The sequence below is a fragment of the Saimiri boliviensis genome, chromosome 1 (assembly GCF_048565385.1).
Source record: "Saimiri boliviensis isolate mSaiBol1 chromosome 1, mSaiBol1.pri, whole genome shotgun sequence".
NCBI classification, from domain to species: Eukaryota; Metazoa; Chordata; class Mammalia; order Primates; family Cebidae; genus Saimiri; species Saimiri boliviensis.
In genome coordinates this window covers 231,102,019-231,121,698 of record NC_133449.1, presented here as the reverse complement: position 1 = coordinate 231,121,698, position 19,680 = coordinate 231,102,019, and the positions used below count along the sequence as shown (strand labels likewise).

Below are 19,680 nucleotides of genomic sequence, written 5' to 3'. Positions count from 1 at the left end.
CATCTAGACAAGCTTTAATTTTCATTCCTTATTTAAATACAAAAGAAATAGTATTTGCCCCCTCTCCATTTCTCAAATGAGTAAACAATGTCTAAGACGGGGAAAAAAATAGAAGAAATGTTAGTTTTGAGGCTAAAATTTAAAAGTTGCAAGTAAATGAAAACAGGTGCAGAATGAAAATGCCATCTCAACTAGAATATTATTCCTGTGAAGAAAGAACATATAACAAAAAGAGCATATCATCACGTGACTTATCAAAATGCTATGCTGAACATAATGGGCGTAGCTTCCTATAAGCTACAATGGTGCATGACTGTCTTTATGAAACTGTAACCTCACCACCTGAAAAATTAGAAACCTATCACATCAAGATAAAGTTAAAGCTGAAGGCAAGTCTATATCTTATTTTCTACTTCACAGCCAAGAGTGTGTAACAATATCTATTAAATACACATCAGGTCACATACAACACAGAACAGAGCTGCATGTGAAATTGGCATAATCTCCTATTAGAAGCTTATAACAGAGAGAAAAAAAGGCTTTCAAAAGGACAGAATTTCATTGACTTTCTGAGAACAGCAAATAACCAGTGACTGAAATACAACATTAGCAATAGATAATGGTCATTTCTACTGAATTGAAAAACCCTTGCATTCTGAATCAAAGCTATAAAATGCTTCATGATGTGTTTGGTATTCCTCTCTTATGTTTCATTTTTCATTTAAAAAAAATCCATAGTAAGTTCAAAACATTTTCATACTTAAAGAATCTACTATAAAAATAAAATTCTGAATTCTAAACAAAGAAGTTAAGAGCTCTATTCCATCAAACATTTCTCCATTTGCAATTCATCTTGGTAATAGAGACAGAACCTGGGTAAATGCATATAGGACTTGAGGCAGGAGATTTTTCTTGCTCAATGCATAATTCATGTGCTCCGCCTGCAAAGTGTGTAAAATGAGAATTTCACACCGCAGCATGAGCCATGGAACTGCAGAGAAAAGGCAGATGAAATCATATTTTACTGTGCGATTTTATTTCTTACCCTCCCAATATTTATACAAAACCATCATTGACAAACCAAACACATTGACAGATCACCCACTGTTTCCATTGTGTTAGTACTTGAGAAGAGATCAGGCAGAAAGATAGACAATTTGTTTTTGTATATTTTTTTAAATAGAGGATTAGGTTTTTAACAGCTGAGTGGCTGTATTAGACTTTTATAAGGACAACAGTAACTGATCTTAGAATCTCACCACAAAAAATACCTAGTTATCAATTCATCATTCTCAAATCTTCATTTTGTTTCTATGGTATTCAATTATACACCTCAACACATCAACATTTTCAAATGCAATACAAAGTCACGGGGTTAAAAAAACTGATTTCTATTTAATGTATTTCATTTCAAATAATAAATAAAATATCCTGGAAATACTTATTAACCTCCAAATAATACAAACAAAAATATGTAACAATATACCTGAAAATATTTTTTATGTATTATGCATGTTCATGTTCATGCTGATTTTTAAAAAAGGCAAGTAGCAAAAAAGATCTGACATGACAAGCATCAAATATGTAATCTAAGAGGAAACCATTGTAAAGAGGTTTGAAATTTGAAACTAAAATAGGATATGCAGTATGTAAAGTCTGTCAAAGCCATACTGTGCTTTGAAATCAACAAGAAGTCAAAGCTAACTTCTGGTCTCACAGGACAACATATTTGCATGAAATATTTTCAATTAGAATTATCAACCAAGGATAATTCAATGATTTTCTTTCCTTCAAGTTAACTGACAAATATGATTTTAAAAATCTGAGGCTCACACTTAAACTTGGGCTTTAAAACAAAAGTACACTGCCAGTAAACTGAGATTTCTTTGTAAGTTAAAAAGAAGTCTAACCCACGAAAACAAACCTTGTCCTATCAGAGTATAACTACATCCCTAAGAAAGGTTGCTTAATGGCTTTCACTTCCTTTTAAAGGTCTCAATTGCAACTGAATAATATTTTTTATTTTAGAGAACTTAAAATATAACTGAAATTGGGAAAGGCATAAGCTGAGAGGCAAGGCTTTATATTACCATAGTAAACAATATTCTTCAGTATTTATAAACATTATATAATTGCAACATACAAAAATAGTTGTAAAAACATAATTAAAACTTGCGTATTTCTCAAATAGATCACAAAACCAATAAAAAAATAGTTCATTTCACTCTTATCCATGATTTATTTCATACCACATGTCAAATTTACTTTATCCCCAAGAATCTCTCAAATAAAAGATCTTTATCTCCAGAATCTTTTATTAAGGCAAATCTTTTTTTTTTTTTTTTTGAGGTGGAGTTTCGCTCTTGTTACCCAGGCTGGAGTGCAATGGCGCGATCTCGGCTCACCGCAACCTCCGCCTCCTGGGTTCAGGCAATTCTCCTGCCTCAGCCTCCTGAGTAGCTGGGATTATAGGCACGCACCACCATGCCCAGCTAATTTTTTGTATTTTTAGTAGAGATGGGGTTTCACCATGTTGACCAGGTTGGTCTCAATTTCTCGACCTCGTGATCCACCCGCCTCGGCCTCCCAAAGTGCTGGGATTGCAGGCTTGAGCCACCGCGCCCGGCCATATTAAGGCAAATCTTAACATTTGCTGACATTCAGACACCAGTCACAATAATAGTGACGGATCCTTAGAGCACTTAAGAGATTTAATCAGTTTCTTTGCACCTCTCAAAAGGAATTAGCAAAGTTTTGAGACACAAATAATATAACCTGAGATAAAAACAACTGACAAGAGCATCTCAAACACTGCTAGGTATATACAGTTGGTACTGTTTTCTTCATAGCTAGTATGTACATTAATTTTAACTTTAATTCAAATACTGAAATGCTTTTAATATTAACTGTTATTAAGTGCAAGTACATTAAATGCTTTATATTTATTTCACATTGGTGATTATGCTTTACACAGTTTACGTAATTAAAATGTTTATATAAGAAAAATACATAAAATTTACTCACAATAAATTACAATCATGATTTAAATATTTTATCATTTGAATCACAGATTTTCTAAATATTCAGCAATTGATACCCAGACACTATAGATGTAAGTAGAATATTGCATCACAAATAAGGTGTGAATAGTGGATTAACAATGTAGCTGAAAAACTATAGTGTATAGGAGCACTCTAATATACTGGGTAGTTATAAGAACACTGAAGCCTAGGTTTAATGAAGGATAAAAATTCTGGAAACTTTAAAAACATTATTTCAAAATAATTTTGTCACCATCTGTTCAACACATAATTTTAACTACAAATGGAATATAACTTAATTATATTGGTCAAAAATAGGATAAAGTGATATAAATGTGAATCTCTTCCCGACACAATGCGGTGTACACTACTGAGTTTTCTTTCCACTCTTTCATATAACAAAAAAAAATTTTCCCTTTACACTGTGTAAAGTATGTGAAATCACTTAAAATAAGGAATTACTAAAAGTAATTTTGTTATAGGTGTTATTTGGAACAAAAGAATTACTTCATTGAAAAGACTATACAAAAAATATTTCTCAATTAAGCATATTTCAGAAAATAATACCTACACATAAAATATGCTTATCCATCAAAATAATTCTAACTAAAACAAGGAAATTTTCTCTGGTCATTAGTAACAACATCTGACCTCAAATGAGGACATATTCCAATAAATAACACAAACAAACAAACATGGCACCTGAATGTATGGCTATAGTTTTGTGCCTCATGAATATGCTGGGGCATTTAAGAATGTAAGCAATCCCCTGTGGTTCTGACCCTTTTGACTGTTCCATTCACATGAGTGACACCCAGTCATCAGTAACATTTTTCATTCCCTGCAGTCATTCTCAACCAGTAGAAGTGCAGGATCACACTGATATAAGGCCACTTTCTTCCTAGCTTTTATTTTCTGTAACAAATGATGCAAAAAGAAAGAATAAAGGTACAGAAATAGGAAAAAATAGAGTGTCAAGAGAACCACAAATATTCCATTGGGATTAGAATTTAGTGTGTGTGGCTGGGCATGGCTGTCCAAACCTGTAATCCCAGCACTTGGGGAGGCTGAGGTAGGTGGATCGCTCAAGCCTAGGAGCTTGAGACCAGCCTGGGCAACACAGAGAAACCCCTCTCTATTAAAAATACAAAAAATTAGCCAAGCATAGTAGTGCATGCCTGTAGTCCCAGCTACACAGGAGGCTGAGGTGGGAGGACCACCTGAGACTTGGAGGTTGAGGCTGCAGAGAGCTGGAATCACACCACTGCATTCCAGCTTGAGCAGCAGAGCAAGACCCTGTCTCAAAAGAAAAAAAAAAAAAAAGAAAGTAAGAGAGGAAGAGAGGAAGAGAGGGAGAGAGGGAGAGATGGAGAGAGGGAGGGAGGGAGGGAGGAATGAAGGAAGGAGGGAGGGAGCAAATGAGGCAGATGATGAAAGAGAGGAAGAGAGGAGAGAGAGAGAGAAAGAAAGGAAAAGAAAAGAAGAAATAAATGAAAGAAAAGAAAAGAAAGAAAGAACAAACGAACACAGGGTGGGTGGAGTTAAGACTAGGTAGGTTTGGGCAAGCTAGCCTGTATTTACTAAACTCAAATGGCAACGGGAATCATGACAGGTGAATTTAATATCCATCTGGCAGTTGTATAGAAGGACTTGGGGTTGGAAAAGCATCGGTCAGAGGATGTCCAATGGCAATGGTCTATGCAGGTAATGAAGAGCTGATCTAGAATAGTGGCAGTAGGGAAAGATGAAACACACATGAGAAATAATGCACAGAACCTACAGGAGTTGGCAATTACCTAAACAAACAGAATGACATAGTCAGAGATAATTCTGGGGCTTCAGATCTGGGAGGATGAAAACAATGGTGGTGACAAATGATAGAGCATGTCTTTTGATTGTATTAGGTTTGGAAAACCAGTAGCCCCAGAGAGGTCTAAAAATTTGGTATGAATTTGGGATCAAAAGTTGAAGCTTACTGTAAAGACCGAAAGACATTAACATGGAAGTAATTAACATAAATGTTTTAGCTGAAGGTATAGGAGTGAATGAGGTCTCACAACAGAAAAAATTTAAAGGGAAACAAGAAGACTAAAGAAAAAGTCATTAATAATCAATATTTTGCAAAACTAATGTGTACTAAGTACTAATTTAGGGGCAACGTTCACACTTGGTGTCAGAAGTGGGTAAAAAGTGAAGCAATCAAAAGAATGAAAGGTCAAAAAAGTCAGAACAAAAGGGATGCAGAGACTTTTAAGTAGCAGGGGAATAGTCATACAAAAAGATCAAGAATAAGAGAAGGCTACTGCGTTTGGGGAAGGATCACAGTTGACTTTTCAGAGAGCAGTATGTGTAGGATAAAGTTAGAAATAACTGAGTTAAGAAGTACCAGATGGCAGGATACGTAGATTATTATTCTAAACTCACTCTCACTCATGTACACACACTCTGTCTTTTTCACTCCCTGGTCTCTCTCTCTCTCTTTAAATGCTGGGAAATACCTGAATGCTACAGTTGGAAGAAAAGTAACGAATGGAGAAAGATTAAAGGTGTGAAGGAGGCAGATGATTATTAACAAAACAAGACCAAAAGGAAGTAGGAATTATCCTTGGGGAAGTGGATACAGGTCATTTACACAGAGCTGCATTCAAAGAAAAAGGAGGGTAAATGGAGATTATAAGTTAGAGAGCAGAGACACATGAGACACTGACCATGGATGGCAGCTGTCTTCTAAAGAAAGTGGCTAAGCTTACAGGCTTTAGGTAAGGGAACAGAATTAAATGTTGACTTACAACTTGAATAGTGTCAAAAGAGTGGGGGGGGGGCGGGGAAAGGGAGGATCCTTAAGAGTTACAAAAAGAAATTTAGGTTACTTTTAGCATTTGATGTTCTCCAATACTGTTGATCATTTATGGAATTTTTAAAAATGTTAAAACTGTTGTTTTATAGTTATATAGTGTGATACATTGATCTTTCATATTTATTTTTAACATAACACCTGAAAGAAGTAAGAGAGGTAGTAGCATTTCCCGCTTTACAGATGAGGAAACTGAAACATAAAGATATTCTCTCCCAACAAGTAGAACACTATGCTTATCTCACAGGACTACCACGAAAATTCAGTTTTGAAAGCCATATATTCAAGGTAACTCCTAGGTCGCATTTTCAGGCTCAGTGCCCTCAACACACATTCTCTGGATGTAAAAAAAAGAAAAGAAAAAGAAAAAAAAAAGAAAAGAAAAGAAAAGAAAGAGTAATAGTATAGATTTAGTTAGGCTGCAGATATAAGGCATATGAATTTTCAGCACTAACATATTGCCATGCTAAATTAAAGTAAAGTACCCACCATCTGCCTTCATTACTCATAATTTAGAGCAGAAGCCACAACACTTGGTGCAAGGAGGACTTTTCCACAATTATAGTTGCATATTATTAGAAAATTGGTATACTCTGTAATTGCATGGTATACGCCAAATCATTCAGAAAGAAATAGAAATAAATAAGTAGTTATGGTAGCTCCAAGGTGGAGTATACTTATTCCAATTGTTAAACTAAAGCAAAAAACTCCAGTCCTGTTTGCCTTTATAGACAGGAAAAGGCATTCTAATATAAAGAAAATAAACCACCTAAGGGACACATGAACACAAAACTATCAACAATGTGCGTGAAACCCAAATTTCTCAGAGGTCTTCGCTCACTGCAATAGTTTGAATTTTTTATACTGACATTCTATCAAAAATATTTTTAACTATCATGAGATTTAATCTGATCACTGAAAGTCTTTGACAAAGAAGAAACAAAAAGAATCACTGACCTGGAGTGCCACTGTGGCTTTTATTTTCTTTCTTTCTCTTTTTTTTTTTTTTCCTCTAGAGGGGGCGAAGGGGTACAATACAACATGATGTTCAATCACTGTGGCTTTTTAATGGGATCCTAAAGCTCTGCTTCTAATACTACAGAGGCACTGAAGTCTGTAATTTTTCAACTGTTTCAAAACTTCCCAAGAATAACTTCCACAGCTTGACACTCAATGATTTCTTGTTCTGTCATTTTAAAAAACACGTCTTACTCTGGGTTTTATTTACTGTTGATTTGTAACTCTCTTTATTTTCAATAACATTTTAAACTTGCTGGTAATTTGATGTAAGTATGAAATGCAAGTACACCAAACTCACTAAGTGATAAGTTTTTATATGAGGCCAGATTATTAATAAACCATAAAATCGCTTAAGATTTTATGTGAATTTTTTAAAAATAAAAATCTTAGGTTATTTTATATACAGATGCAAGTTTTAAATATAAATTCTAGTTTAAGATAGGTTTTAATATATGCAAGAATATATGTGAAATAAGGCAAGACAAATACTAGCCAATTTTTAAAACATTCTTTAACAAATCTCTGGAAGGGGGAGGGCAATTGTTTACTTCAATAAATTAATTTTCATCCTTGCCTACTCAGATAACATACTGAAGAAATTCAGGTTAATAGAACAAATAAACAAAAACAATATTGGATTAAGAAGAAATTAAACTGAATGAAAGTCAAGGTTTGAACATATTTTCAACAAACAGAATAACACAGTTATATATAAAACTACTAACCTTGAAATCTAGCATCAACAAGGTCCATTTTTAGGAAGGGGGTGATTATTAAAGACCAAAAAGATAATTACCATTAGGTCTGAATTCTATACTACTATTTCATTCTTTTAACTAGATCTGAAATCAGATAGAATAAATTTTATATTAATAACTATATTCTTGCAATATATAATTTTTTCCTGCTAAGCAGGCCAAGTTCAGTGTTACAAATGTTATTATCAAAAAGCATTGTTTTATTATATAAGTAGTTCTTACATTTGTTTTTAAATAAATGGCTGCTGCAAATTCTTACTAACTAAAGAATGTATATACTTTAATTAAAGCTTTAAAACACAATTATGCAAAATGTCCAATATTTTAAAAGGCCTAATAGTCTCAATTTCTAATGATGTATGTGCACTTACATTTCTTTGCTCAATACTATTTTTGTGACTTCTTTTTATTTCCCCTTCAGCAAAACCCCTCCTTGTCACAACCTAGCCAAGAACAAAAAAGGCCATAGGCACAACAGTGAGTTCCCTGATTTCAGTGGCTAAGGATGACTTTTTTTTTTGTTTCTAACTTTTCTGCAGAGTTGGGTTATAAAGGAAAGGCTTACTTAGAAAAAATAAAATCACAGGTGTAGGTGACAATGGTGTTGCTTATTTTAGTTGCTCTAAGAATATTTACTTTCAATGATAACAAACATACAATCTCTTACCTTAGTGACTCTTCTGGATTCAGATTCACTTTCAGATTCTGACTCTGATTCAGAATCTGAAGAACTGTCTTCTATTGAACTAGATTCGGCACTGGAAGAATCTGAAGTTTTAGATTTTTCATTTTCCTTTTCCCCATCTTCAGAATCACTATATATAACAGTAAATTTTGAAATATCAACTTTAACTCCTTTATATAAGTAGTTTATATAAAAGTAGTTAAATTCTAGAATATATTAATAAGGTAATAATAAAGGTATTACTAATAACCAAATTAATCAGAACCCATTCAAATTCAATTCTATCCTGTCATACACATTTCAAATGCAAAAAGTCACAAAATGACACTAAATAATATCATCAAAAACAATGTAGAAAATATTAAATGTTTCATTTACCAAGAATTAAGTGCCAGCAGTAATAACTTCAAAGATATTTAGGCTGATTTTTTTAAATGCTATCTCAAAATATTAGGTGTGTATACTTATCTACATACAGGGTCTCATTGTCACCTAGGCTGGAGTACAGTGGTACAATCATGGCTCACTGTAGCTTCTATCTCCTGGGCTCAAGCAATTCTCCCACTTCAGCCTCCCAAGTAGTGGGGACTATAGGCATGTGCCACCACAAGTAATTTTATATTTTTTTGTAGAGACAGAGTCTCACTATGTTGCTTAGGCTGGTCTGGAACAAATGGGCTCAAGTCATCCTCCTGCCTCAGCCTCCCAAAATGTTGAGGTTTCAGGATTGATCCATCACACCTGGCTAATATATTTAAATATTTATATATCTGCTTTTGCTAAAACAGATATTTTATACATTTTGTATACATCTTGTATATATTTTACACATCTTGTATATTATACATTTTTCTGTCAAAGAAAATTACTACACAAGTTCCCAAATGTGACCTTAAACATATTGTATTCTATGAGAAAATGTTAACCAGTTCAAAGCAAATTCTTCTAATGTACTGTCTTGCTAAAAATTTAAGCTAATCAAATATAAACTTTAAAAATACCGAATGATCGGCCGGGCGCGGTGGCTCACGCCTGTAATCCCAGCACTTTGGGAGGCCGAGGTGGGTGGATCACAAGGTCAAGAGATCGAGATCATCCTGGTCAACAAGGTGAAACCCCATCTCTACTAAAAATAAAAAAATTAGCTGGGCATGGTGGCGCGTGCCTGTAATCCCAACTACTCAGGAGGCTGAGGCAGGAGAATTGGCTGAACCCGGGAGGCGGAGGTTGCGGTGAGCCGAGATTGCGCCATTGCACTCCAGCCTGGGTAACAAGAATGAAACTCCGCCTCAAAAACAAACAAACAAACAAACAAAAACAAATGATCATACCTAAGTGCTTAACTCCATTCATTTGTTCATCTGCTCAACAAATATTTATTAATTATTGACTACATGTTGGCATTATGTTAGGTGCTGAGGATAACAATGGGTAGTAAGTCACAGAGGATCTCTGTGTGTCTACCCTAGAGAGTCTTCAGTCCTCTGGAGAATATAGATAAGGTGGCAGAGATAATATAGTATGATAAGTAATAAGTAATAAATTACAGTGTGTCATAACACTATTTGTAGAGACAACTAAATAAACTTAATCCAATTAGGAATGCTTCCTTGAGAATGAGACATATAAGCCAAGATATAGGAATAAGGTCAGCAGATGGGCCAGGAAGCAGTTCTCCAAGGAGAAGGAAGAACATGCGAGACGGCCAACCACCCTTCTCTCAGGGGATGAGAGCTGCTTTGTGGTGTTTATATTTTCCTGGAAACTAAAGGTCTAGTTCTCTCTACCACACGTGTATTTTTTTTAAGAATATACTGTGGACCAGAAAGGGCTAGGTATTTCACACCAATGATACCAATTATCTAATTTAAATGCACTCTTCCTGGGTATATTATTATTCCATTTACAATAATGAAATTAATATTCAGAAAGGTTAAATAACCTGCTCAAAGACATATAACAGGAGGGGCAGAACTGGAACTCAGGCCTATCTCACACCAAAGTCTGTATTTTTTCCACTATGTCATACTATCTCCCTTCAAATGAAAATACCTTGGAGTATAAGATTTAAATTTGGTAATAAATATTTATGATTACTAAATGGTGGTTTTTGAAGATGCTTAAAGCTTATTAAGAGCTTTAAAAAATTACCATACTGACAAAGTTAAAAAAAATTTTAAGAGACAGGGAGAAAAATACAGGGGGAGGGAGAATAGTGAGGCAAGGGAAGGATCGATATTTCCTAGAATTGATTTTTGTAGAGGAAATATGATGGCTGTTTATTAAAAATGGAGCCGTGGTAACATCTCAGAGCACATGTAATTATATTTGAAGACTGAAAAATATGTTGTTGTTTTTCCCTGGCAAAAAATAGCAATTTATTATCCCCAATTCACTGGTTAAAATGTGTACTTAAAAATATAAGGTTCAGAATGTATTTGTAATTCTCCTTGGTGAAGTAAACAATTCTTTTAAATTCAAACATGGGTAAAGAGAAAAATCCATTTCTGAAAAAAAAAACTAATAAAACTAATGCATGACTACAAATTTCTAGCACACTGACTTTTGCCATCTGAAAAGACATTTCATGCACTCAACAAAACTTTCCCTTTCTAGAAACAAGACATGTTTTATAACTCATATTATCATAGATATTCTGATATTAAACCAGAAATAAGGAATTTCTCTCAAAGACAAGACTATTATAAACCAAGCAGCTCCTTTGCTCCAACAAGTGAATGATTCTAAATATATTTAACTTCTGGCTTTTAAGATAAGATTTTAAAAGTAAAAGTGTTATTTTATTATGCATCACTCAATTTTGATGGTAATTATTGTTTACCTTACTGCTTAGAGTTTCAGATGTTAATCTAATGAAAAGAATTTACTGGTAACTAGGTTTTTAACTTTGCAATGATGAAAAGCCTGTATTAATTTAACCTACAGATTTCATTTGTTCTGAACAGGAAAAACAATATAAATCACTTTTAAAATCATTAAATCCTGACTTAAATTAATAAAGTCATAATTAGGGCATTATGCTGTGTTTGTTATGGAAGTGGCAGGGCGAGCTGCTTTAATTACTGTCTGTAATAAAAGGAGCAGAGAGCGTACTGAGCCCCAATCAGTGCTGTCAGCCACGACTGAGCCGAGCTGCAAGCTCATCAAGTGATCGGGCAGTAGGCTCTCGTGGAAAGGACCATCATGTCGGCAGAGGCCACTTGCTGACAGCAGTGGGAAAAACAGTTGCACAATCCAAGATATTAGCCCCAATTACTCAAAATTTTAATGACATTTTAATACACGATAACGTTGTTGATAATGGGAGATCTTAAAAAGTGCTAACACTTAAATATCCTATGACCGTCTTCCTTCACAGCCCTTGACTCTAATATTTGAGTCATAATCTTTTTAATATAACATTATTTAGAAAAATCAATTGTCTTGGTTACATAATGGCAAAGTGTCGAAGGATTTAATTTTAGCCCTCAGCAAAATTGCTACAAAAGGTAATTAAGTGTTTCATACCTATTGCTTAATCACTTAACTCAGCCTTCCAAGGTTATACCAATTTTCAAAATGTAACCCCAAGATACGTTCAAGTTCAAAACGAAAGCTAAGCATTATAAGTAGGAAAATAATGTGAACAACTAGCACTTTAATTTTAAAAGATTTAATATCTGTTTGGGAAAAAATACACACTTTTTTTCCTCTCACTATTTTTGGACTAACAAGAACTATCTTGCTGGGGCAAAATTTCACAGAGTATTTCTCTGAAGGAAATTCTGACAAAATAAGTTACCTTTTGCCTTTGGCTTTTGAGTTCCTCTTGGCTGTTCTTCTGTTTTCTCGGCCTGAGTCCCTTCCACTTTCACTGTCCTGCTCACTGGAGGAGTCCTCACTGCTGTCCTCACTGCTGTCTCCTTCCTCCCCACTTTGGCCTTGTTCTCCACTTTCACTTCCAGATTCACTCTCTGAAAAACAGAACCAGATGTTCTTAGATTTATAGTCATTTAATTAAACACACGGACACCTGTAACTGTCAGTATTCATCACAAATAAAACCAGATGTTGAATTTTAGTTCAGTGGACGTCACTTGTTCAATACTTTATTCCCACACCCCATTCTTTCAGCTTTATGGATTCCTTGAGCACAATGAGCTTCGGGGGATGCAGACAGAGAGAGGATGCTCTGACAGTGAGTAGAGAAAAGCTAAGCAAAGGTGAACCAAATAAAACAAACTTGAGGGAATCCCACTTTTTAAACCCCAACATATCTAGCTATGTCAAAAACTTTCTTTTAAAGAATTACTAAGGATTGATATAACGCTAAAGAAATAATTTTGAATTCTTCTGCTTGTAATGGGAAATTCTATTTAGAGTAAAAGAAGGCAACAGTTGAATCTTAGGAACAAATTTTGAGAGGAAAATGAGCCATTCAAATTACCTGGAAAAACCTCCAAATTCAAAAGACAATCAGCAAAGTGACTAATTAAAGAGATACTACTTATTTGAGCTAGTAAAGGAGTCTTCGATAGGTGAAAGAGATGATAAAGTTATATTGAGGGCTTATACTTTTAAATGTTTTATGTATAAATTATGGTATAATATGACTCTTTGAAGAAGAAAATACACAAAAATATATGTATATTTTTAAAGTGAAGCATAATTGTTTACTATTTAAAATGACTATAACTACAGAGCTGCGTCCCAGAAAAAAGGAAAAACTGTGGCCCTGCTTGTGATCTACGTAATGAAGCCCTCTTAGGCAGGAACATAACCTTTAATTAAAACATACAACATCATGAAGCTCCATCACAGTGAAAAGCTAGGACTGCCTGTATTCTTTTAAGATGGCTTGCAAGGGGTACCAGCATGGGTTCTCAAGTTAGTGTTCAGATTCAAATCCCGGCTCTGCTACTTGCCAGTTGTAAAACTGAGCAAGTTACTCAACTTCTCTGGGTCTTGGTTTCCTTTTCAGCAAATGGAGATAATAATACTAGTTACTTTACAGAGCTGTTGTGAAGATTAAATGATTTGAAACACGTAAAGGTGATTAGAACACAACAGGGTCTGCCATAGGGCAAGGCACTCATCACTATCATCATTTACAAACAGGAAAATTTATTTTTCTAAAATAAAACTATTAAATAAGGACATTTTAAATTGGTGGTGATATCTAAGTTATACACACATACATATTAAGTCAGATAACTGGCTTAGGCCATAAACAATGAAAAGAAATTCCAGCATCTAAGTTACTCTCTCATGTTATCATACAAGACTGCAACACGATTCTGGGGCCAGCTCACTTCAGGCACCATTGTTTAACTTTTCAAGTCAGTAAAATCTTAAAGAAAATTTGTTTATTCTCAAAAAGGCTTGCTATCTGGGAAACACTATCTCATAACTTAATGAGACAAGCTTTCTTTTTTCCTCTCAAAGCTACAGAACTCCTGCCACATGGCTCATTTTTATATGTATTCAGACAAACTCATAAAAAGCTGTAATGTTAATGGAATATTTCTAAAATGTTTTAAAAATGGTCAGCCTATGAATAGGCATGGGCCAATGCATACATATAATGGAGACAAATATCTATATGTAATTCTATAAAATGAAGGAGTACATGATTACACAAACAGATCATTGCAACACGTCTATATTACTCCTGAAATTCCATACTTTTTAATATTGACCTTCTCAATTAAGTTATTTTTCTACTCTTCAGCTGATTACTTCACAGGGTAATGTATCACAGGTTAATTTACCAGATGCTAAAAACAAAGATTTTTGATAAGAAAGAGAAAAAAAAAGAGTGAACTACCTTAGAGTGGGGTAGTAGATAATCAAGTCAGGGTGATGGGCCCTGGTTCTCTCCAGAGAATAAAAATTTTAGAGAAAGTTGGGTGTCACTTGGTCTAGTGTCAGATTAGCCTATTAGGTTAACTGTTAATAAGAGCATCAGAAAGTGACTCCAATATATTTTTCATTATGCAAATCACTCACAGAATTTTAGCAATGAAGGGACTTTAAGAAATATTTAAGGTTACCCACCCCCTTTCATTTGTCTGATACAGAGAAAAGTAGGTGCCTTATTCAATTTGCATAGTGAAAACCCAGGGCTTCTAAATCCTTCCTATTAAGCTCCATTCTTTCACTGCATATAGTTATCCTCCATCTTTAGTTTGATTCTTTTATAGTATATAGAGACTTAATAATTTTAGCTTTATCTCTACAGAGGTTCACAGAAAGAGATGACTATAAAATGGAAAAGGTTCTTCAAGGTATAAAATAAACTTTAGATTTTTATAAAAGAAAGTTACTTTTAAAGAGCCCACTAAAAGTTTATCAAGGGTAAAATTGTTTTTCAACAGATATAACAGGCATTGTGGTTTAGAATTCAGATGAGTGCCCGTTTCTGCTATACCAATGTATTAGCTATTGTCCAAGAGACACTGTCAAGCAAAAAGGGAATTTAGTAAAGTAATTAAAAATTACTTTGAAAACTAAACAGTGATATATAAATGAAAGGGATTATTTTGATAATACAAATTTCACTTAAAACCACCTGCTGAATATTATGGATTAGGCCTTGTTGTTTTTGAGAGACAGTATATAATCCACTATGTAAATAGTATATGCCAATACATTACAAAACCCACCACTGTCACTGCTACTATCAGAAGAGTCCTCCTCTTCCTCAGATTCAGAATAGAACTTCTTTGCAGAATTCTCTTGCTTTGCTTTTCCTGCTGGGGTCCATTCTTTGGCCTGTTTAAACAAATAAAGTAAATATAAATGAACTCTCATTAAGGGATTTAGACTTCTGGCAAACTTAATCATTAAGAATATAACTGAATTCAAAAGAAAGTTCAAGGCCTCAACAGAGAATGCAACTGTTAGAAGTCCTGGTATTAAGGCTGATTCACTCAACTCCTAAATATACAACAGAAACTCATCAGAGCCCGTTAGGTTAAACCAACTATCTTCTTTTAAATACATAATTTTTTAAAACTTTTGTGTTTGCAGGCCCACAGAAGATTTAAACAAAAGTAATATATCCTAAAATAGGTGAGCACAATTAGAAACAGATTCAATAACAGCAAAAACAAACACAAGTTAATAGCTCGACATTGAAGTAAAAGAGAGAAAAAACAAGTAAAGAAAATATTTAGTGTAGGCAATAAACTTCCCCAACCATCTCAACAGTATAAATCCTGGAGTAATCCTGGACTTCTCCCTTTATCTTGTATCCTATACATCTAAACCATCACGAAATCCTGTAGTTACCCTGGTCTGACCCATCCTACTCTCCTGGACTACTCATTACCTTGCTTCTACTGCCCCTCCACCCTGCCCCCAGCAAACAAAGTTTGCACAACACAGTATCTAGAATGATTCTATTAAAACCTAAATCAGATGAAGCTCCTTTTTGGCTTGAAACCCTGTAATGGCTTCCCATTTTACTCAGAGAAAAAGCTGAAGTCCCTACAGACTTCACAGACTGCAAAGCTTGACACAACCATCGGTTCATGACTGCCTAACAACGACTGTCCCTGTGCCCCACCTCTCTGACCTCTTGCTGCTGACCCTCTTGCCTGATCTGCTCTGGCCACGCCTTCCTGGTCCTCCAAATGTCCCAGGCATGCTTCCAGCTTAGAGCCTTCCCCCTAGCTGTTGCCACTTCCAACACCATTCCCCTCCACCTTTTTTTTTTTTTTTTAAAATCACAGCATGTATTACTTTTTAACATACTATACAATCTACTTGTTTTTTTTAACTGTTGGTCTATCCTCGGCAGAATGTAAGTTTCTGGAGAGCAGAGAATTTAAAATATTTTGTTCAATTTTAAGAGTGGCTGACACAATAAATACTAGTTATACTTATTAGTCACTTAAAGACTTCAATATTAAATTCAGAAAATATGCTTAAGAAAAATATTGACTTTAGTGTTTATTAAATATAGTATTAGTAGCATTTACTAATATAATCCCTTTTAACAATTTTAATACAGTGTATTAGTTTGATTTTATAGTCAAGACCTTGATTCATCAAGAAATTAAATCATGTTTCATATATAATTTTTTAAAGAGCAGGGAAATGTATACTTCTGAAAAGGTCAAAATAGTTGAGACTCATTTATTTATTGTACCTTTGAGTTTTTACTATGTGCAAGTCTTTGCTAGAGTACATACTTTGTTGTAAAGGAATCTACAGCATGACAGAAGTTCTTATTCAAGATGTTTCTCTGCACTGAAGATACAATAGAACCAGCTGAGAAGAGTTTTTAAATGCTAATGCAAACAATAAAAATATTAATACTAAAAAAATGAATACCTGAGTTCACCTCCTGAAATTCTGATTTAATTGGTCTGGTGCACGTCTGACCTTGTTTTGCTTTGTTTAAAAAATGATTATAATGTGCAGCTACATGTAAAAACCACTGATCTAAGGCCAGGTGATGTGGCTCATGCCTGTACCCTAAGCATTTTGGGAGCTGAGGCAGGAGGATGGATTGAGCCCAGGAGTTTGAGGCTGCAGTGAGTTATGATCGTACCACTGCACTCCAGCCTGGGTGAAAGAGTAAAAGCATGTCTCAAATAAATAAATAAATAAAAACAAATAAAAATAAAACCACTGATCTACAGGGCTTAAGGTATGTTGCTTAAAAAGAGAAGATTCGGTGACGTGGAAAATTACTAACTGGACAGTAACAGCAAATTAATGAGTAAAAATTACTTAAATATATTTGAATAAGATACTTACGTAAGATCAACAGTATGGCTTTCTTTTACATGTATTTAAAACGCTTCTGTCTACAAAGATAGTATTCTAAAACAAAGCTCTCCTATATTTGGTAAACTCTGAAGTCCACATTTTTCTTAAATCCAAACACATTTCTCAGAGGTCTGATAAAAAGTTTGTCGGATTAATAAGACTAAATCAATAATTTTGGAAAGGCTTCTATGCTCAAAGGTACATTTTTTCTTGACATAGCCATGAACCCTATGGAGTTTCAGGTTTTAAAAGGCCAAAGACAAACACTAAAAATATTTTAATTTTTTATGACCAAAGAACCATATTATCATTCAAAGCAAAAGGAGTAATAGGGAAAAGAGAGGAAGAGAACATAGACACTCATTGGAAAGTTCCTATGAAGGGTGAAGTGTTGACAAATGTGTTTATAAAGCAAAATACCCTTCATATGCAGAAGGTAGTCTTTCTGTAAGTGGAGAAAAGGAGTTCCCGGAACTAAGCAAATAAACTCTTAACTAAGGATCTTCAAAATTTACTAGGATCATAATATAAATATACATTATATTTTATATCCTGGAAATGGTGGTGTGTAATTCAAAGTGACTTCTACTGTCAATCTGATTAGGTTCCCTGTCCTTTTGATTAAAATATCAGATTATCTAAACCTAGACCATTTTTCTTACTAAGTTATATTTCACAGTAACAAGACTTGACCCTGTAAGATCACTTTACAGGAAAACTAGAATAACATAGTATATTATGTGCATGAAATACAGTGACATGACTTGGGAGGGAGATGAAGTAGAGTGAAAGACAAGAAAAATAATACGGACATTATTTTCTGTATTGTAGTTGCATGTGAAAATAAAACTATCTACACTATTTTTATACTTGACTGTATCTCTCACAGTATAATTTTAAGCCAATTGCCTGAGAGTCCAATAGACGGAAGCTGTTTTCTGCACAGCATCAACAGACAGTGACAGTTTTATCAAACCATGTTCCATCAGTTATAATGATTCTCCCTAAGTTACCAATTATTAATTTCATAAATATAATAAGCAAAATGAAAAAGAAATTAATTTGTCTCTGTTGAATTGGACAGGTGAAATGAACATAATAGGTTATGTTTAAGTACTGTTCCAATAAGACAGTTAAGTTAATGCTTAGAAAAGCACATGAAAATGGAAGAAGTCAGCCAACGAAGCAATCTACCAGCCAATAAAGGATACTGCTGAGACCAAATTAAACTGCATAGCATTGCTATCAACTTCTGAGAAGATAATGCTTTTTGGTGGGTGGGGGCAGTAGGGCAGTGAGGAGGTAGGGATAAGGCAGAAGTAGGGGAAAGATAAAAGGATGGTTCTACTTGGGCTAAAACATTATGTACCCCATAATGAAAAAAACAAACAAAAACCAGAACCATAAAAACAACAAACAAGCATAACAAGAAATCAGGAGAAAAAGTATGTCCACAGGAGGAACCATAACAAAGAACGCTTTATTTGTATTCTAGTATCTGATCAAAAGTTGCACAAATAGGCTGGGGACACTGGCTCACACCTATAATCCCAGCACTGAGATGGGCATATCACTTGAGGTCAGGAGTTTGAGACCAGCCTGGCCTACACAGCGAAATCCCATCTCTATTAAAAATACAAAAATTAGCCAGGCATGGTGGTGTGCACCTGTAATCCCAGCTACTAGGGAGGCTGAGGCAGGAGAACTGCTTAAACCTGGGAGGCAGAGGTTGCAGTGAGCCAAGACAGCACCCCTGCACTCTAGCCCGGGGGACAGAACAAGACTCTGTCAAAACAAACAAATAAACAAACAATGAAAAAAAAACAAGCAAAAAAAAAGTTGTACAAATAAGGCAACTTTTTTGAACAGTACTTAAGAGTATGCAGATTTGAGTGAAAATCAACAAACTCAGCTGCAAGGAGAGACAGACATGTAATTGGTTCTCATATTTTCACATATTTCTAGTGTTATTAATTTTTGGCCATCTCTAAGTACAGATCATTTGTAACCACATAAAAATGATGGTGCTAAGTACTAAGGATAATACAGATTTACAAACAAGCTCAATGTCCCTCTCCTCATATTACATAATAAAACATAAAACAGCGTGGAAAATGAACTCAGACCTGGGTTGGAATATGGTTCTATCACTCACTAGCCATGTGAACTTAGGCAATTTACTTAGGTTCTCTGAGACTTGGCTTCCTCATCTGCAAAATGGGAATAACAGTAACCATCACTTATGATCATTATTAGGTTTAAACAAGATGGTTTTTGTAAAACATTATCATAGTACACTGTGAGGGTTTCTTAAATGGTGCTATTACTAGTTCCGGCCATGCTTCAAAGCCAAGATAAGTTGGAGTGGTTAAGAGAAACATTATTTCTCAGAGGAATCAAATTACATGGCTATGATCATTACAGAAATTCTATTTATTAAAGTAATAAAGGTTTTCTTCCATAGTCTACAGAAAAGTTAAGAGCAAGAAGGTTAACTCACTTTCCCACAGGAATTAGTAAAGAACTCCAGTTATCTGAATC

At 34.5% G+C, this 19,680-nt stretch overlaps 1 protein-coding gene across 8 annotated transcripts in view; it reads right to left on the bottom strand.

Moving 5' to 3' along the window:
* Positions 1 to 19,680, bottom strand: part of AP3B1 (adaptor related protein complex 3 subunit beta 1) — a 279,241-nt gene that overhangs the window by 93,284 nt on the left and 166,277 nt on the right. For all 8 annotated transcript variants that reach the window (XM_074384448.1, XM_074384437.1, XM_003920819.2 and 5 more), the window contains 3 exons: positions 15,024 to 15,132; positions 12,161 to 12,332; positions 8,341 to 8,488 (listed from right to left, as the gene is read on the bottom strand). In XM_074384448.1, coding sequence (XP_074240549.1) covers positions 8,341 to 8,488; positions 12,161 to 12,332; positions 15,024 to 15,132 — 429 coding nt within the window. The remainder of the gene's footprint in view (positions 1 to 8,340; positions 8,489 to 12,160; positions 12,333 to 15,023; positions 15,133 to 19,680) is intronic.